Here is a 22,125-nt window from a genome sequence, read left to right as displayed (position 1 = left end):
TTTGAGGTAAGATCGAGAACATAGTAGATTTTATGAGTCGGAAGAATATCATGGTCGCAGTGGTGCAGGAAACCAAGATCAACAACAACTATTTCGCTTAAGCCTGTCCTTAATGACCCGTACATGGAATGTACGCGTAGGTAGAGCTGCTTTGCATATTTATTCAATCGATAAGTACACCAGGTTATAGGCCCAACACTAGCCCGCTTGTGGAAGGTTATAACCGTCTTGTCTTGGGGGATTATAATACTCTTCATGAATTCTGGCATTCGCCAGATATGACACCATCTCCCCGTTATTATCTCCATCAGTAGACCGTTCGATTTCATCATCTGTGAATGCAGCACTTTTATCAATTATGGGAAGCTAATTGGCCTTTCGGAGAGTTCACTAATCACCGCTTCAGACATCTTTCCACTCGATATTCGGGTGACAGAAAGACCGTTCCGAGACATCATCACTGCTGCAGCCGCTCTCCATATACCTGCTTGTCGAATACCTGAAATGAGACCAAATTTTCCTGTGGAGGCAACGAAATTAGCAAATGAGTGTGATGAGCTTCGTCGAGTTAACCCCAGGGTCTCAAGAGTCAGGGAGCTAGAAGTTAACAAGATGATTGCTGAGCAAAGCGGAGCAAGTGGCTAAATCATCTGAGGAGTTGCAACATTGCAACCGGATTAAGTGAATTGTTGGCAATGGATAAGTCCCTCTCGAACCATGGACAGAAATAAAAAAGTACCTCAGTCATGTTTGGCGACGTTACGTTGATTGTTAATCGACTGGTTTTTCAAGCAGCACGGAAGTGACAGCGCGAAGAGAAGGGTGCCACGTCGCACTAGATCTCTTCCTGCCGAGTAAGAACCACCACAATTCACAATGGATTAAGCTGCGAATGCCATCAGGAATGCTAAATCAAAGCGTTGGGCCCGTATGGAATCTCCATGGTAATACTGAAACAGCTGGATGAACCGGGAGCCTCACTAAAGTTCTAAACCTGTCGCACAGCACAACAACACCCCTGCACGTCATCTCCACACATATTAGTTGTGAACTCAACAAGAACAAGCCGCGTGATAGGACAGTGTTGGTGGCACTCAAATTATCAAAAGCATTTGAGGACATTGAACCGACAACTCTCCGCCCAAGGTTCAAACGTCGAATAACACTGTGCAACAAAATGGAGCTCGAGGTCTGGGGGTGGAAAATTCCTTTTGGGGGTGAAAGCCCTTGAGGGCACATCCGCCGTGAATCGAACTTTTGAGTTATGGCGTGACGAATTTTTCACTGGAGATCCTATAAGCCATTAGAAATTAGCGTTATATCTTTGTTCGCTATTGTTTTGGCTTATTTTGGATATGACATGTCTTCAGTCAAATCTAATGGGGATCTTTTTGTAGAACATTTCGACCTTCTAACACTTTTCCTTCCGTGTCCTTTTCGTCCTTTATTTCAAGAACCGCAAAAAAGTACAACAAGATGACATTTTTCAGCTTCGACATATTCTGCAAAAATGTCGCTCAGAAAATTTTAGGTACGACTTTCAATGACAACTAATCGATATTGTCGGGCTTTCATGGTCCGTTTTGCATTTACCCTGTTTTTGTTCAGACAATATCGTTTAGTTGTCAATGAGAGCCGTACCTAAAATTTTCTGAGCGACGTCTTTGCAGAACATGATTATCCAACGTTTCAAACTTCGCCGTGTGGATGCCATTCGTACCTGGAATTCAGGAACAAGAAGTCCAAGCCCCATAGGGAACACCAAATGGCATTGAGATTATAACGTAAGCGAATGATTGTACGATCTTGGCGTCAGGTATCTTCCCACATGTAAAATAGGCAGAATTCCTATTTAAGGGTAGTTTACACTATATGTAAATGTCATATGACATGAAATTTTCCATCGTTATATATTCGCTAATATGTGTAATATTAGAGATTTTCCTTACGCAATTTAAAAAAAAATAAAAAACTACGTCTCCACATTGCCTCCGTGGGTAAATATGGAATGTTTTTATTTCGTGTCATACGACATTGATAGATAGTGTAAACTACCTCTTAACTGATATTGCCAACTTTTTCATTGAGGAATACGCATTTACCTGTCACCTCTTTAGGGTATAAATTTTTTCCCCAGAAATTAGTCAGTACGGGACCACGTTTTGATAGCCTCATTATCGCACTGAAATGAATGACATATATTTTTTGGTCTTCTTTGGGGCTACATATATGCATATAGATAGCCCTTATTGAACGATAGCTTCCGGTTTCCGGTATTTAGAAGATTTTAGCTTCATTAACTGAAATAGCTAAATTTGTTTGTGCATGTAATTTCGGAGTGTTACGTTGGCCTACCCCTAGGTGTTGTTAGGAGTTAAAATGGCAAAAATTTGGTATTAAGTCTCTTTTGGGCTTCAAAATTTTCTGTCATAAAATTGTCAGAACAGGTCCACGTTTTGATATAATAGCTCATATAGGAGGGTACGGCCCGATTTTTGTTATTTTCTAGGGATTTTTGTTATTATCTAACCGAAATTTCTGAAATTTGGTATTTAGTCTTCCTTAGGGCTACAAAACATTCCCCCCAGAAAATTATTAGTACAGGTCCATTTTTATACCCTCCACCATATGGAGGGTATAATTAAATTTGTCATTCCGTTTGTAACACATCGAAATATTCGTCGGAGACCCCATAAAGTATATATATTATTGATCAGCATAAAATTCTATGTCGATTTGACCATGTCCGTCCGTCTGTCTGTTGAAATCAAGATACAGCTCGCAATTTTGGTACAGAAGTTTTTATTAGTTGCAGGATGGTTGGTATTGAAAATGGGATATATCGGTCCACGTTATGGGATATATCGGTACCTCCCGATTTTCGGTATTTTTAAGGTTTTAGCTTCATTATCTTAGTTGTTGGCGTTTTTTATTGTTGGACTGCAGAATTTTACATCTTTGTGTTTATTTAAGCTTTAGTCCATATTTTGTTGTATTCAAGTATTTGAATAACAACAAAATGTTTTACAGTGGATATGAAATTGATTACTTGCGGGCGGAGGGTAGGGAATACTATAGTTTCAGTTGTCACCAAACAACTTCATCAGTTCCCTTTTCCGCCGACTCTGTATCGATAAACAGGTTAATAAGCCCATCCAGCAAATTAAACAAAAAAATGATTACCCTACAATTTGAGTCGAACTAAAGAATTTTAATTATCTTACCAAAATGGTAGGTATCGGTCCACACCTTCATATAGCCCCCATAGAATAGTGCCTCCCGAATTTCGGTATTTTGAAGGTTTTAGCTTCATTATCCTACCAAAATGGCTGAAATTTGGTACGTAGTCTTCTTTAGGGGTATAAAACTTTCCCCCAGAATTTTGTCGGTATCGGTTCACGTCTTGATCTAGCCCCCATAGAACGGTACCTCCCGATTTTAGGTATTTTGAAGGTTTTAGCTTCATTATCCCATCAAATTGGTTGAAATTTGGTATTAAGTTATCGTTGGGTGTATAGAACTTTCCACCTAAAATCTGCCGGTATGGGTCCACGCCTTCATATGGCCCCCATAGAACGGTACCTCCCGATTTTCGGTATTTTGAAGGTTGTGGCCTCAATATTCTACAGAAATGGCGGAAATTTGATATTTAGTCTTTATTAGGGGGAATAAAACTTTCTATTTGGAATTTGTGGGTATAGGTCCACGCCTTCGTATAGCCCCCTTTGAACAGTATATCCCGATTTTCGGTATTTTTAAGGTTGTTTCCTCAATATTCCCCCGAATTGGCTGAAATTTGGTGTTTAGTCATATTTTTTGGTATAAAACTTTCCATATGAAATTTGTCGGTATAGGTCCACGCCTTCATATAGTCCCCATAGAAAGGTACCTCCCAATTTTCGGTATTTTGAAGGTTGTGGCCTCAATATTTCTCCGAAATGGCTAAAATTTGGTATTTAGTCTTCGCTGTGGGTATAAAACTGTTACCCAGAATTTTGTCGGTATAGGTCCACGCCTTCATAAAGCCACCGTAGAACGGTACCTCCCGATTTTAGGCATTTTAAATATTGTGGCCTCAATATTCCTCCGAAATGGCTGAAATTTCCCCAAGAAATTTTTCGGTACAGGTCCACGCCTTATTATGACCCCATAGAACGGTACCTCCCGAATTTCAATATTTTGAATGTTATGACCACAATAATCCATCGAGTGGCTGAAATTTGGTATTTAGTGTTCGTTGGGGTATTCAACTTTCCTTCACATAGGCCTTGAACGGTACCTCCCGATTTTCGGTATTTTGAAGGTTATTGCGTCAATATTCCACCGAATTACATAAATTTTGGTATTTAGTCTTCATTTGGGGCAAAAAAAAATCCCATATGAAATTTGTCGGTATAGGTCCGCGCCTTAATATAGCTAACGGTACCTCCCGATTTTCGTAATTCCAAAGGTTATGACGTCCGAAATGACTGAATTTGGGTATTTAGTCTTTCAGGGGGTTATAAAGTATTCCTGAAATTAGTATTATTAGTATAGATTCACGTCTTAATTTATCCATCATAGAAGCATACCTCTTGATTTTTGGAATTTTTTCTTACCGAAATATCGGAAATTTGGTAACTAGTCTTCTTTGAGTCTATAAACTTTTCGCAGGAATTTGTCGGTATAGATTGACCAAATTTGCTGAAATTTGGTTATTAATCTTTTTCAGTAACGAAAGGAAATTAATTGTTCCATTTTACTTTAATACAACTCGTGGTGGAGGGTATAACAAGTTCGGCCCGGCCGAACTTAACGCCTTTCTTACTTGTTTGATGTAGGTCTTACCTAGCGAATTTTGTATTTTAATAGTTTTAGTCATTTAATATTTATTAGCACACCGAAATGGGTTAAAATTAGTATTTTGTCTTCTTTGAGGCTACAGAACTTTCTCCCAGAGATTTGTCACTACAGGCCCACTTTTTGATATAGGACTGTACGGCCTGATTTCGGTACTTTCAGGTTTTTAGTGGCATTATCCGGTGCGAGTACAAAACAATCACGCTGAGAATGGTCGGTACAGATCCACGGTTTGATATAGCCCCCATAGAATCTACCAATTTATTTTCGATATTTTAAAGGTTTTAGTCACAGTGTTCCACCGGAATTACTGGTTTTTTTTTTGCGGTGTAAAAATATTGTTAAAAAACTTTTTGTCGCATAGTGTTAATAAAATCCCAATTCAATTTTTATTACAGAAACTGTGAATATCGATGTGAAACCTAAAGCTTCACCAACTACAACAACGGAAAAACCAAAGCAAGACTTGGCTCGGCATAATTTTTACAATGAAGCCTGCTCCGGTTGTTTCCTGACTAATGGTAATAAAGAACCAGCAGGATCTGGAGAAACACCGAAGACTGGAATCAGAACGCTATCGAAAGAGTTACCTAGTTCTGGCACAAATTCAGGCTCAAAGGCTATTGTGCCAAAAACAAACGCTGGAAAACCAAACACTGCAGGTGAGTCATCATTTTCAACACTGTCAAGGAATCGAAAGAAAATTTTAAAAAATATAGAAAATGTTCTGAAAAATTTTTACAACAAATTGAAATTCATTCGTTGTCCATAGGAGACCACTCTAAGCATGTTCTCCCTTAACTTAAACACATCGCCTCTCCTGACGCAATTTCATTCACAAATTTCTCACCACATTATTTCCATCATCTTACAAGGTACACTCACGAGGTGGCACATAAGGTGAACCAAAATATGTATAAATGGGGATTTCTGAGTGAAATCGGATGCTGAAATTTTGCTGATGCTGCTCATCAGCAAAACATTCTAGTTTGTTTTCCGATTTTTTTCACTAACGATTCCAGAGTTAACTCGCCATTAAAAGGATGAATTCTGTTAAAACTATATGCAAAGAAATACTCATAACTTCTTTAATATTGGTCCAATTAAAAACAAAATTGTATTTTTGTATTTTCTGTTGTTATATCAGCTATATAATAAGAAATAGAGAAAAATGCACAGTGGACATAGATGAAATTTTCGCGATTTAGTATTTCAATTCAATTTTTAACAATGATTGTACTCTTCGATTTTCTTGATTTTTTTGTATTAAACTACGATTAATTACAAAAATTTAAAGTCCTGGTGGGATTTGAATGATTACTATTTTTTCTTAATTTTTTTAAAATTTGTATAAAATTTGTATAAAATAAATTCCTAAAATGTTTTGCTGAGGACCAGCACCACAGCAAAAACTAAAGGAAATCGAAAACCACTTTTTAATTCATTTCTGAGTTAAAAAGTGGTTTTCAAATATAAAAAATAAGGATAATTCTTAATTTCCGAACAACCCCCACGGTGCTCTAGATCCAACTTTAAATGAAAGAAGCTTACACCTGGGAAGTTTTTGCGTATTCTGAAACTACAATGTTCATAGATGAGAAAAATAAAAAAAGTTCACATTTTTAGGGTTTATTTAGGTTTTAGCGATTTTTCTTGGAAACCGCAAGTCCTATCGAAATAGGGTTAAAGAAAATATTGTAGCTGTGAAAATTCTATAGAGGATTGGTCGTTATGATTTGTTCCTACGTTTTACCGTTTTTATACCCTCAGTCTTTAGGCTAAAAAGGGTATATACACTTTCGTACGGGCAAAATGTGCCTCATCGAAATAATGGTTTTAGACCCAAAGTATGTTTCGACGAAATGTGTTTCAGACAATTTGGAGTTGATTTAGCAATGTCCGTCTGTCTGTCTGGCTGGCTGGTGCGCACGATAACTCTCGAACGGATGAACCGATTCTGTCCAAAATTTGGCTTTCGTAATATTTTGTCCAAACTTAGTTTAAGTTGGAAGATGGGTTATATCGGTCCACTCCTTCCGGTACCTCCCTCACAAACGTTCCAAAATGTTCGGAAAATTTGTGCGCACGATAACTCTTGAAGGGAGTGACCGATGTAATCTATACTTTGCACATCCTAAAATATCTACCAGATATAGATTATGTTCGAATATGGACTATATTTGTCTACTCCTTCTGGTACGTGCCTCTCACACAAAATTTCGGATAAGTTTGCTTTAAGGCCTGCTCTCGAATCATTTTGATTTTTGTTGAAGCGATTTGCATTCGCGACCTCCATTACGACGGTAAAAGTTTTTTCAGGGGCAAGTCCATATTTCTTGGGTAAACAGGTGTAAAAACCACTATGTCACCAAATGTGGCGGTCGGAGAGAACGATAACTCTCTAACTGTTCAACCGATTTGGTCCAAACTTAGTTTCATGGTCAATATCGGTCCACAACTTTCGGTACATTTCCCAAATATTAAAAAAATGTCACTAAAATGCTAGGCAACCAATTTGGTCAAAACATTGGATTTCCTAATATTTTACCAACATTTAGTTTAAATTCTAAAATGGCCCATATGGGTCCTCCCTAAGGGTACCTGCCCTACAAGAGTTCAACATTTGTGTCTTAGTGCAGTTAATTCCTAATCCACATTTTTGTCGGCAAGTTCAAATGTCCAAAAAGGGCCAAAAGGGTCTCTGGAGAGATCCTAAATATATTCGATCTGTCCGGAGGTGAAAGTTTCGCTTCATATTGGATGAGGGTATATATCTGTCGGCAAAGCCGACTGACACTTGTTTACTTGTTGAAATATAGAAGTTCAGGTCACAAAAATTGCCCAGGTGTAAGCTTCTTTCATTTAGCAAGAAATTATAATATATAACCTCTTTCACCTGGTTAATGTACTCTGATCTAAACCAATTCTTACACATTACCCAACACAATGTTTTCCTTCCACAGGATTTGGTAAAACAAGTACACCAACAAAAGTAACACAAACACAAACCAAAGCACCCGTTAGCACTGTGTCCACAGGATTTAGCAAACCAACAACAGCAATAAAAGTAGGAACTACACAACCCAATACACCCCCACACACTGAATTCACAACAACAGCAACAAAAGTAGCATCTACACAAACCAAGGCACCCATACACACGCAATCCACAGGATTTAACAAACCAACCAAAGCAACGAAAGTAGAATCCACACAAACCACAACACCACAAACGGTTGCCACAAAAGGATTTGGCGAAACAAATACAGCAACTACAAAAACAACACCAAGTCAAGGTCAAACAAAAACAATACAACCCACTAAAGTGGCACCTAGCCAAAGCAAAACAACACCACACTTTGATACTTCCACAGCCAATTCACATACCGTAAATAAGGTTTCCGAGGTTTCTAGCAAACCCAAGTCCACAATTGTTAAGACTCCCTTTACAACTCCTGTTGCTGTTACAATAATTGCACGTAAAGTTGCGTCTATTCCCAACACTACACAACTAACACCACTGCTTAGCGGAGGCACAAACAATCTAAGTAGTTTTCATAAGCACCACCAAAAAGGATACACAGGATAATAGATTTGTAATTATTTGTTTATTTCATAGGCACAACTACAAAGACAGCAAAGGCAGCAACCATGGAAAAGGATATTATGGATTTGATTGTCAATAAGGTATTGCCAGCTGCCATGGGTTCAAAGGGTGTTGTGGTGAAACCATCCAGTGGTAAGTTTGCCATAAAAAAGGATATTTTATAATTTACTATAATGTTTTACCATAATTTATTTCTTTTAATACCGCAGTGCCATCTGGTAAGGCTCCTTCGAAACCACAAATTCCAATTGGAAGTCCTGGCAAAACACCCTCCAAAGCTTCAACACCAACCGGAGGCAGTGGAGGTAATTCCCTTGCTGGAGGCAAAGGAGTCAATGCCAATTTCAACCCCAAAACATCAAACGCTGCCAGTGGTAGCGGCAGCGTCGTTGTCGGTGGCGGTGATGGTGATTTATATCATTTCAAATATATCCTAGACTATCACGGTCACGAGGAGACTGGAAAACGCAACGGTAACAAAGAGGGTAATTACTTTGCCATTGGCGATGACGACGTTGAACGTACCATTGAGTACGTGGCTAATGAAAATGGCTACCAGCCACGTATCAACTGGCGCAAGAGAACTGAAAAGGATAATCTGCCAAAGGAGAACACCTTGAAGGAATATGAATTTATTTGGTTCTATGACAAATAGTCGGAGGAACAGCACAACATTTATTCGTCTATCCAAAGGACTTAGTTGAAATCACATCACAAACAAACAAATACACACACAGCCGATATAATTTTCATTGTGAATTTGTGTTCAGAAACATTTTGTATAATGCGTTTTTTTATTATTTTTAATTTATTATTTTTTAGTGTTGTTGTAGTCGTTAGTTATTAAATTATTTACGAAAAATATACAAAAACGAATTACAAAATGGACGACAACTGTAAACAGTTGAGCAATATATTTTATTAGGCGTTTTTATACAAATCGATTGAATCACAAGAATGGAAGTTTTGATGCGAGAGAAAATTCTTCAAACAAGATATAGTGGGTTTTGTGTTTGATAAAGACTTTTCGATGCAAGTGTAAGAGGTTCTTATATAATAAATCTTACTTCCAGGACTCAAAACCAGGGTTTCAGAGTCGAGGTATTTTTGGCTCGACTCCGACTCCATGCGAGTTTTTTCACGACTCCGGCTCCGGGTCGAATCCGAGAGTAAATTCCTATACCACTAAAAATGAATACATTCGAACATATCAATACTGTTTCCTGCGAATCTTACATTGAAAAATAGCAATGTTTTATGGAACTGAAAAATTAGCACACGATGACATTTCGTGCATGAAAATATTCTACGAAAATGTTGCTGGAAAAATTTTATATGTAGGCTTTTTCCACTAGGACAAGAAATCGATATTGTCATGTTTTCATTGACCTTTATCACTTTTAACCGATCCTTTCTCATGAAAACTCTATGATTATGTAGTTCATTCAATTTCGTAGATGCTATTGATTGTGTAGAAAACTCGGATACACATAAACTATATCTGTTCCTGCGGACAGATCCGGTTATTAGAATATCTACAAATAAAGCCCTCATTGAGTATATAATAAATCCTAGAAAAAAGATTCGCCGTTTGTCAGACTTCTGAGTTATGGCGGGATGAATCTGTCGTTGACCAACAACGAATTAATGTTGCCCTAATTCAGAAGCATAACCATCCGAATGTCATATATAGTTAATAGATTATGCGAAATTTACCGAAATATAAAAACATGAGAAAGTAACGGGTAAAACTGATAAAGGACAATGAAAACGTGACAATATCGATTCATTATGTGATAACTCAGAAATTTCAGCTATGGGATCCTTTGGCGTTCTCAATTGCGGCTTTCATTCCGAAAAATAATTTTTTCCTCTCACAGGGTAATCAGTAAGATTTCCCATAGAGACCACAATGTCTTTAATAGAAGACAACCCAGCAAAAAAAGTCCTCCCAAAATCATGAGTTTTGTAAGGGATTTTTTGCAGCCGTAACTACTCGCAAACCCCCTTTCTTCCCCATTATTTTTACAAGGGCATGTCGCACTCAGTTTGTAGTTATTTTATGACCACTAGAATAACTAGTTATTCTGTGGCCACTAGAAGTTGAAAAGTAAGTTGAAAAAAATTCTATTTTTAGAACAGTTGATGTAGAGATTTTTTTAATTTCGTCACACTTCTTACTTTTATTTTACTTTATTTTATTTCGCTCGCTGTGCAAGTTGAACACACGAACCCTCTGATTTCTAGCCAAAGACACTACATACTATGCCACGCACACGAACATTAAGGGTTGCTTAAGAACTTAAATGTGCAGTGCACATGTGCACCATGAACTGTTATTTTTTAATTAAAAAAAACTCGCGTGCCGACAGTGAGCGTTGAACACACAACCCTAGGATTTATAGTCGGACACACACTCACTGTGCCACCGCCCTCATTACTTAGTGAGGAGCAAAGTAAGTAGGTTTGCCTTGTAATTTTTTTAAGAAGTATCCCATTACTTTTCAGATTACTTGTAATGGGAAAAGAAGCTTGTTTACATTACTTTGTAATGGGTTACGTAATGACTAATGGATCCGAATTTTTGCTGGGAAGGATGACTTCTCATAAAAACAAGATGAGAATACCAATAGGCCTTTGTGAGAAGACCAGTAAGACCTCTGACGAAAGAGGTTAAAGGTCCAATAGTAATTCGATTGTCATAGAACTTTACTTTTGTTTGCAAAAATGTAAAGAATAAATTGGATCAACAAAATAGGGATGAATAGACTACATTTCAGAGGATAGTAAATATCCTGTGAATTGTCATTTAACTTAGTATAATATACCGATTTTTTAAAAAAATGTGCTTGTTCCAAATTTAATGTTATATTTCTATAACGTGGAAAAAAATTGCCCGGAGTCAGAGTCGATTTATTTTATTCGACTCAGACTCCGACTCCAGCAAAATTGCTCTACTTCGACTCCGGAACCCTGGTAGATACATTTAAAATCCTCCTCGGTTTGACAATGGACCGTAGAAGTGAGGTATAAGATACCAATTTTTGAATTGTCAATCATAAAGTCCATAAAAAGTTGTCATTAAAAATCATTACGACGGGCCAGCAACGTATTAAATGAAATTTGAACTGAAATTTTTCAGTGTTCACCATTTTCCATATTAAATTTTTTTACCCTACACTATGTGGAAAGGGTATTACAAGTTTGTTTTGGTAAAAATTCATGTAACACCGCGAAATATTTATCGGAGACCCCCAATGTGATACACCAATCTTCATATCTCGGCGAGATAAAGCTATTTTTAGATGTGTGTCCGTTCGTCCGTGTGTCCGTCTGTCCATTATAAATTGTAATCAAACTCCAGGCCGCAATTTGGACCGATCGTCACGAAATTTGGTATGAAGGTCGCTTGCACATCAGAATAGATCGCTATTTTAATTGGTAATGAGTTCCCAATTATAGCTCAATAATCAAGAAATTTTGCACGAGGTAAAAGTTTAGCTAGAAGGTGATGCTTACAATTTTGGATGATGATCTGATATTATTTAGAGGGTGAAATGGACAATTACTTTTGTATGAAAAATACAAAAAAAATATTTTTGGCCTATATTTTATTTTCTGGAGGGCATATGCCGGCAAAGTAGACTACATATGGAAATAGAACTACTGTTCTTCCCCCTGATGCAAATTGGAATCACGTGTATGCTAGATAACGGGCCTACTGCTTAATATATAATGTGTTTTGTGTAGAGAACCTATTCCCAGTTTTTGCATTATTGAAAATTACATGGTGCCCTAACGTTTAACTGTCCAATTGGATTTTTATACATACATTGCAGCATGAGTCGCTTTGTCACCTTTTGGCAAAACGATTCCCCAGTCAGGCAAAGTCAAATTTTCAACGGTGGCAAAATATTCTACAGTAAGGTTTGCGACATTTTCTGAGTATTTCAGCTATATAAAACTTCTCTACAAGTGGTGTCTTACGGCACACCGTTCGGACTCGGAAATAAGCTGTGGGTCCCATATCATTGCACGAATATGAATCGGGGTACACTCACTCATTGATATGAGAGAAGTCTCCCTTGTCCCTTCTGAGGTGTTTATGAAACAATCATTATAGTATTATTTAAGCTTGGTGTGATATGGTACCAGAATCCACAAAGTTATTTCTTACAATAAGTTTATTTGTTCCATAAAGAAATTTTGATTTGTGAAAATCTAATTCCCAGTGGTAAAGGTGTAGGGTATCACATAGTCGGCCCCGTCCGACTATAGCCTTGGTTTACTTGTTTTATTTGTTTTTTATATCCTTTCCGCGTACGAAGTAGCGGGCACTTTGATAGTACACTATAACATACTCGTGCATGTTAATTGATAAATAATAAGGAGTCTTTTGCTGTGACAAAAACTCACCCAATGACAGTGTAAACTTTGAAACGGACTCAAACAATTTAAGTGATTTATTTATGGTTATTCTTAATGGTTTGTAATTTAAAGGTTTTCTGATTTCGTACACATTCCAATTTCATAATCAAAAGAATAACACAACTAAAAACAATAACGTATTCGATTAAATTATGTTAATACATTTCAAACTAATTTTGAAATTGGAGAGCTACTACAAATTAAAAAAGAACTGATAATTTAATATTAAAATTCATAAAAACATATGATGCGTTTCTGATGCGGAACAAGTTTGATAATAAAGCAACAATATATGCAACATTAATGTTTAAATTAATTGCGAAAATTATAGAGACATCGGATTCTTTAATGATATGACGTCATTATAGTGTATAACCTGTAATACTATGACGTACAATTGATTGTTTATATTCCAAAATAAGGGATGATGGATTCCAAAAGACACCCCCTATTTTAAGATGACAAACTACAGAATCTATCGTGGTCCGTTTTACGACCTAATGGAGCATATACCTCTCTCTCCATAGTGTCACCTTCACACATAAGAATGATAAAAGTTTGGGTTTTTGATAAAAACCCTATTAAAAGAAACAAATGAACACTCATATTGTTACTGATCCCCTAAACGTTTATACCAGGGTTTCGGTCTAGCGACTTCGGGCAACAATTTAGAAATTTATCAAAAATTTGTTGAATCAAAAAATCTTTAAATTAGTTAAATCTCTATGTTGATTACAACATGAATATCGGAAATATTTTTGGGTCAATTAATTGTTTATCATACACTTTGAAATAATGGTTTCATATTCTACATGTTGTGGAAAATCTTCGGGAAGATTTACCGTTTTTTTTTTATAAGAAGTCACATTAATGCATTCGGTTAAAGGACCTATTGGACTTATATAGAAAAGATTATGGTACTTTAAAAGAAATTGCACTAAATACCAACAGCTCTCTTACAGAAGTGGTGTTGATTCTCTTTAAGATGGTCTTCCATATTCGTATGCTACAAGGTAAGGTTTTGGTACTTTAAAAGACTATTGAAGAACTACGAGTCTTTTATGAGGGAGTCTACTTTATTTATAAGAGTATTGCAAGTGGTCTTCTGTAAGAAATCTTTCTTGACATGTTGTTCTTCTATGAAAGGACCTAATCGTATGCTATGAGAAATCATGTTGTTCTTTGGTGAGGAGAGGTACTGATCTATAAAAAAGAGGTTCGATTAATTGTAACGTCCATAACAGACGTGTTGACTACATTTATCCTGAGGAAGGATGAGACCTCATGTTATTCTTTCCTTGTATGTCGCAAATGTACGTGTTATAAAAGAGTTCTAATTTAAATTACTGAAAAGAAAAGTGTTTAACTAATCGGCATTAACCATTTCGGATTGTCTGCTGAAATCAATATGAGCTTTAAGGTAAATCTTTCAAATTTGGGACAGAATTTGGATACCAAGGGTTAAAGAACGTCATTGAAGATTATTGCCAATGTAGATATATAGATATATAAATAGAACAATTTTATAATGATGTGGAAAAATTACTGACAATGACGAAACAACACGAAATTACAATAATCCAGGGAGATTTTAATGCAAAAGTTGGGAAGGAAGAAACAACTGATGTAACAGGAAAATTTGGTTTAGGTAAACGAAATGAAAGAGGCGAGAGATTAATTCAATTCTGCCAAGAGTATAAATACAAAGTTACTAATACGTTGTTTTGCCTCCATCCGAGGCGTTTGTATACATGGAAGTCGCCACAAGATAACAGTGAGAATATTGTCAGAAACCAAATAGATTACATTTTAATAAATAAAAGATATGCTTCCTGTGTGAACAAATGTTCCACATATCCCGGCGCTGACGTTCCCTCGGAACACATTCTTCTAGTTTGCAAAATACGCATAAAACTGGCAATAACACGCAAGAAAAAAACGCAGAAGAAGTTAAATTTTGATAGACTTGATGATGAATTGACGAGACATGCGGTAAAAACCCGATTAAATGCCGAACTGAATAACATCGCTGAAGATAGCGAAAATATATGGGATGATGTTAAAGAATCCATCAACAACATAACTAATAATATGTTAGGCACCACAACGTCTAATAGAGAAAAATCATGGGTGACAGATGAAATACGAGCTCTACGCAAAGAAAGAAGCAAATACAAAAACATAAACTACGAAAAATACTGGGAAATCAACCAGGAAATTAAAATCGCAACACGGGCTGCAAAAAATGCACAAATAAGAAAACAATGCCAGGAAATTGAAAGATTACAAATTCTCCACGACGATTTCAATCTCCATAAAAAATTGAAAGAGGCATCCGGGATATATTCCAGAAGATCTTCCACATTTCTCTTCGATGAAAACAATATAGCACATTACGAAGTTTCTGAAAAGAAAAAACTTTGGGAAAAATATATAAAAGCTCTATTTACGGACGAAAGCCGAACACAATTACAAAATACAGAATATCAAAGCGGTTTAACGATAAGACCCATTACAGAGGAAGAATTAAGAGCAACAATAAAAACCATGAAAGATAAAAAAGCATCGGGTCCTGATGAAATACCCACCGAAGTACTGAAACTAATAGAAGGAAGAAATATACAACTAATATTGAGATTATTCAATCAAATTTACGCCACAGGACATTACCCTCAAGACTGGCTGGAATCGACATTTGTAACCATACCTAAAAAAAAACAATGCGAATTTGTGCGGTGATTTTAGACTAATTAGCCTTATGAGCCATGCTCTAAAAATCTTTTTAAAAATAATACACAGACGAATATACCCATTATGCGAGATGCATATGGGTAACACACAATTTGGATTCAGAGAAGGCATGGGTACCCGAGAAGCATTGCTTGGACTTCACGTTCTAGTACAAAAATGCCGCGAAGTTCAAAAGGACGTCTTTCTTTGTTTTGTGGACTACGAGAAGGCGTTTGATACCGTAAAACACGATAAGTTGATGGATATTTTAACCGATATTGGACTAGAAGAATGTGATAAAAGATGTATTCAAAATCTATACTGGAAACAAGTATCAAATATTAAAGTGGATGGTGAATTATCTGACAATATCCCAATTTCGAAAGGTGTACGGCAAGGATGTATTTTGTCACCTCTTCTCTTTAACATATATTCTGAAAAAATTTTTCAAGAATCAATAGCTTCCAAAAACATTGGCATTAGCATAAATAACATCCTCATCAATAACATTCGTTACGCTGACGACACCACATTACTGGCAAGCAGCTTAGCAGGGCTACAAAGACTAATAGATGCACTCATGAAGACCAGTGAAAAATATGGATTATCAATAAACATAAGAAAAACTAAATATATGATTGTCAGCAGAAAACAGGTGGAAAATAATGTACCTATGATAATTAATAACATAGAAATAGAACGTGTAAGAACATATAAATATCTAGGAGTCCAGATAAATGACCGATGGGATATGTCAAGTGAAATTAAGTGCCGAATCGAAATGGCAAGAAATTCATTTTCCAAATATAAGAAAACGCTAACCAGCCATGACATAAGCCTTTCAACGAAAATACGTTTTGTCAGATGCTACATATGGTCAGTATTATTATACTCTGCAGAAACTTGGACGATAAAATTAGTCGACGAAAAACGACTAAATTCTTTTGAAATGTGGATTTATCGTCGTATTCTAAAAATTCGCTGGACTGACCACGTTTCAAATGAAGAAGTACTACGACGGATGAATGTGGAACGACAAATAACACGCGATGTAAAAAGCCGAAAAACATCTTATCTGGGCCATATAATGCGCAATGAAAAATATAAGCTCCTCCAAGCCATTATCCAAACCACAATAGATGGAAGAAGACCAAGAGGCAGAAAAGAAACATCATGGATAAGAAATATTCAAGAATGGACGGGACTGCAAGACGAAAGAAACCTCCTGAATGCTGCCAAGAATCGAAACCTATCTATAATGGAATAAAAAATATAATTAAATTGTTAACAATGTAAAACAATTGTATGATCGCCAACACCCGAATACGGGTTGGCAAATAAAGAAGAAAGAAGAAGATATACAAAGTTCAGCCCAGTCGAACTTTACTTAGGTTCTACTTATATTATTTTTGATATGATAGATAAATGACAATTTCTAACATGTATTTTTATACCCATAATATCACTGTGCAACATTTTTAAGGTAATCTTGTGCAAACAATTTGAGCTGAGGATTTTTTGAAAGTACACCCCTATACGACAAAAAACCCTAGTTGGGTTTTGTTGTGTCAGATCCAGCTTGGATTTTATGGCCCCATCTAAACATGGTTAAATGTTGACTTTTATATCTCTAAACCCTATGTGAATCTTCATCTCACCTCTGAAGCAAATTTGTAGATAAGGGCAAGAATAAAATATTTGTAGAAATAATGAACTCGAAAAACTACATTTATTTCCTTAAATTTTATAAAATATCGAAAATTTCTATAATTTGTATACATTTCGCACCATATCTCCAAACCCGTTAATTTTTTTCTTTTGACAAAATATTCGCTGGAATGCAATACACAACTCCTCAGAACATACCATTGTTGTAAAATGCATCTATCAAGTTGTTTTCAGTATATTTTTCAACGACGATTTAATAAATATGTCATTAATGCGGTGAAATCCGAAATGCGAGAATAAACTGTTGGTGTGAACCATGTTTGAAATACGTGTTGTAAAAGATATGATGCAAAATACCGCTGACACAACATGAAGTAAGCATTTTAGAGTTTCAGAATGTCCTGAAGAATTGCTGAGAACTTTATTTGGACGATTTTTGCAAAACGTTACTTCGTTCAACTCACAATAGATTAGCAGATACTGACCAGAATTTCAGCAATTATGTAAAATTTTCTATATTTTATCGATGGAGTATTTCTTATGTGGTCTTTCCAAAAGATAAGTTCTAAAAGTTTAGGGCTACAATATTGCCGAAGACAGCAAGACCAAACTCCTAATCGTTTCTGAGATAAAGGCCCGATAATTGCAAAAAAACTGTAGTTTTTGCCTGGTTTAGATGAGGCCATAAAATCCGAACTGGATCTGACAGGACAAAACACTACTAGGGTTTTTGTAGTCTCAATATGTGCTTTCAAAAAATGCATACTAGAAGTTCTTTGCATTTTCAGTGTTGCATAGTGTATAGCAACGTTGTAATTTCGTTTGTAACACATCCAAATATTCGCCAAGAAGCCCTTCGTCTGTCTGTTGAAATCAAGATAGATCTCGCAATATTTATGATAGAGTAATATATTAGTGGAGAAGTTTACATAATTCTTAAGATCATTCGTATTGAAAATGGTTTATATCCGTCTGCGTTTTGATATAACCTCATAGAACTGTACCGACTGGTTTTTGGTATTTTGTAGCATTTTACCACATTGTCGAAACGAAATGCCTGCAATTAGTTATAAACTCTTCGCTAGGGATATGAAACATTCCTACAGAGAATTGTCGCTCCATATAACAGTACTGCCCAAGTTTAAGTACTTCGAAGGTATTTATTCACATTATCGGACCGCAATTGTCCATGTCCATGTTTTGGTATAAGACGGTACCACCCGAATTAACGTATCTTTAAGGCTTTTTACTGGAATGGTAGTAATTTGGATTTTGTATTATCACTAGGTAGATAAATTCGAGATAAACCTAACTCGTTAAATTTATTTTCGGAGTCGACTCCGGAGTTGGATTCGAAGTCGTGAAAAAATTGGTTTGAAATCGGAATCTTACCAAAAATGGCTCGACTACGAAGTCCTGGTTAAGACACCATACTTTGCGAATCTGCACTTGGAACAACTCTTGAATAACATTCATTCAATTTTATTATACCCTCAGCATTTGTGCTAACGAGGGTATACATATATACACTTTCATACGCGAAAAATGTGCCTCATCGAAATAATGTATCTTTGGACGAAATGTGTTTCAGACAATTTGGAGTCGATTTAGCTAGCAATGTCCGTCCCTCTGTCTGTCTGGCTGGAGCGCACGATAACTCCCGAACGGATGAACCGATTTGGTCCAAAATTTGGCTTTCGTAATATTTTGTCCAAACTTAGTTTAAGTTCGAAGATGGGTTATATCGGTCCACTCCTTCGGGTGCATCCCACACAAAATTTGGGGTAAGTTCAGATTAGAACCTGCTCTCGAATCGCTTCGACTTTTGTTCCATCAACTTGCAATCACTGCCCTCCATACGACGGTACAAATTTCATCAGTGGCAAGTCCATACTTCCTGAGAAAATAGCCTGAAAGATGCAAAAAGCCCCTATGACACCGTGTGTAATGGTTGGAGTGCAAGATAACTCTTGAATGGATTTGCCGACTCGGTCAAAAATTTGGCCTTTGTAATACTTTGTCCAAACATAGTTTAAGTTCGAAGATAAGCCATATCGGTCCACTCCTTCAGCTACCTCCCCCACAAAAGTTCAAAAATTTTCGGAAAAATTGTGCGCACGAAAACTCTTGAAGGGAGTGACCGATTTGGTCCATACTTTGCACATCCTAATATGTCTACCAAATATAGATCAGGTTTAAATATGGACTATATAAGTCCACCCCTTCTGGTACCTCGCACACAAAATTTCGAATAAGTTTGCTTTAAGACCTGCTCTCGAATCACTTTGGTTTTTGTTGAAGCGATTTGCATTCGCTACCTCCATTAGGACGGTAAAAGTTTTTCAGGGGCAAGTCCATATTTGTTGGGAAAATAGCCCGAAAGGTGTAAAAAACCACTATGTCACTATATGTGGCGGTCGGAGAGCACGATAACTCTCGAACTGTTCAACCGATTTGGTCCAATATTGGGTCTTCGTCATATTATATCCAAACTTAGTTTCATGGGGCAATACCGGTCCACAACTTCCGGTACTTCTCCCCAATATTTAAAAAAATGCTACTAAGACGCTATGACGATATCACTTGAATGGGGCAACCAATTTGGTCCAATCTTTGGATCTGCTTATATTTTGTCAAAATTTTTTTAACTTCTAAAATGGCCCATATCGGTCCTCTCTAAGGGTACCTCCCCCACAAAAGTTCAACGTTTGTGTCTTAGTGCAGTTAATTCCTAATCCAGATTTTTGTCGGCAAGTTCAAATGCCCAAAAAGGGCCACAAAATTCTGAAGAGACCTTAAATACATTCGATCTGTCCGTAGGTGAAAGTTTCAATTCACATTGGCTGAGGGTATTATCTGTCGGCAAAGCGGACTGACACTTTTATAGTGCACACAAATTTTCCGAACATTTTCGAACTTTTGTGGGGGAGGTACCGGTATCCGTTCGAAAGTTATCGTGCACTCCAGCCAGACAGACAGACGGACGGACATGGCTAAATCAACTCTAAATTGTCTGAAACACATTTCGTCCAAACATACTTGGGGTCTAAAACCATTATTTCGATGAGGCACATTTTGCCCGTATGAAAGTCTATATACTCGTACCCTCGCACAATGTCAAATTTTCTGGCCAAAACTATTTTAACGTCATTTTGTATTGAAATTAATTATTATTTATAATAAATGTGTACAAACAGCAATTCTTTCGTTTTATCGACCAAAATGACCAACAACTGCCAAAATTTGTTGAACAGGGTGGTCCCGTTGTGTGGGGTCTAAACCAAAACATTGACCTATGTCAATAATTTTTGGGACGAAGGATTCATATCTTCCAAGAGGTCAAAATACCAAATTTCAGCCGAATCGGTCGTAAAGTGTTGCTAAAATCCACAAAATATTTAAAATCGGACGGTACTTTTATGTGGGGTCTATGACAAAACATGGACCTATTTTCAAAAAAAATTATACATACTTGTTTTCTACACTCTGAAACCCTTAAATATGAATTTTAAGGAAAACCGGTTGATAGATGTAGGTATTACCCATGGTGTAAGAAATAAGGTGATACAATAATACCAACTGATGTCTTCATTTGCTGTCAAAACATATTTTTAATCAAAAATAAATAACAAATATTTCGCTTCTATAAAAAATATTTGTGTACAACATCTTTGTTTAAGCTTCGCGAACAATATTTTAACGTTTTCTTCTAACTTTTGTGGATATTTCGCGCAAAAAAAAATTGACAGCAAATGAAGACTACAACCTAACGTCAACTATTGGATCACCTTGTTAAATTCGCCTTGGTATTACCGTTCCATTTTAATTGTATACTACGTAGTCACAACAGGTATTTACAAAAATTCTCCCATCTTAAAATAGAAAAATCCACTTTATTTTAACTGTGGCAAATTTGAGCACGATTTGACTTCTGAATTTATTAGTACAGACCCCCTGCTATCTTTTAAATTCGATTTGGAGGTGGACATATTTGGATATTTTTTTAAAAGTTTAAGTATATTTAAAAAAATATTTGTAAAAAATAAATTTTAATATATATAAAAACATTGATTTTATTACGCTAATTTTACAAATTTCATCATTCTTTTTGTAAATATTATGAAAGTACTTATTAAGAGCTTCCCGATTCATAATAACTTTGGTCTCACTTCTGTATATTTATGCAGCGACGCAATACAACAAAAATTGTATATTTTACAGCACAAAGTCTGTTTTATTTTTACATAAAAAAGTGTCTACTTTGGTACTTCGCCAATCAACGAATACTAACGTTATTTACATAAACTAAGTATTTTCAGATGACTTGATGTGTTTTTTATTATTGTTTGCAAAAAAAATTAAAATTTCGAAACTTCAAAAATAGGGTTTTTGGCCAAAAATTTCCTGATTGAAACCTATGTGCCTCGTTACCATAAATGCTGAGGGTATAAACATGGAAAAATTGGGATGTACGCCAACCATCAATAGGCTTCTTTCTTTGTGAGACCCCCATCAACCCCCAAAATTTCGTGAGGATCCGATCAAAATTCCGACCTGTAGTGTGATTGCACCAAAAACGGAAAAAGTGATCCATTACCGACAATTGCGATATCTCTGTTGTTTGACTACCTACATCGTTGTAAAGGTGATATTTTCTAATTTCTTTGCCAGGTTTTGCTTTCGATATTCCTCTTACAGAAGAGAGATATTCGCTTTGACATAAAACGTTGGCTTTTTCTCCAAATAAGTTTATTTCACATTCCGATCCCTGAATAATATCCGACTATTACCAAAATCAATAGCTTTTTTCCTCTGTGGGACCCCCGTTAAACCCCCAAAATTTCGTGACGATC

The 22,125-nt window shown here is 36.3% G+C and overlaps 1 protein-coding gene across 1 annotated transcript in view; it reads left to right on the top strand.

Annotated features, from left to right (window-relative positions):
- The window catches only part of l(3)mbn (lethal (3) malignant blood neoplasm), a 41,486-nt gene extending 32,128 nt beyond the window's left edge, over positions 1-9,358 (top strand). Inside the window, exons 4-6 of the mRNA XM_073979930.1 lie at positions 5,238-5,501; positions 8,459-8,578; positions 8,656-9,358. Coding sequence (XP_073836031.1) covers positions 5,238-5,501; positions 8,459-8,578; positions 8,656-9,101 — 830 coding nt within the window. The 3' untranslated portion in view covers positions 9,102-9,358. The remainder of the gene's footprint in view (positions 1-5,237; positions 5,502-8,458; positions 8,579-8,655) is intronic.
- Positions 9,359-22,125: the final 12,767 nt, after the last annotated feature.

This window comes from Musca autumnalis, unplaced genomic scaffold (assembly GCF_047663935.1).
Source record: "Musca autumnalis isolate F117 unplaced genomic scaffold, ASM4766393v1 scaffold_4, whole genome shotgun sequence".
Lineage (NCBI taxonomy): Eukaryota > Metazoa > Arthropoda > Insecta > Diptera > Muscidae > Musca > Musca autumnalis.
This window is presented reverse-complemented; position numbering and strand designations above follow the sequence as displayed.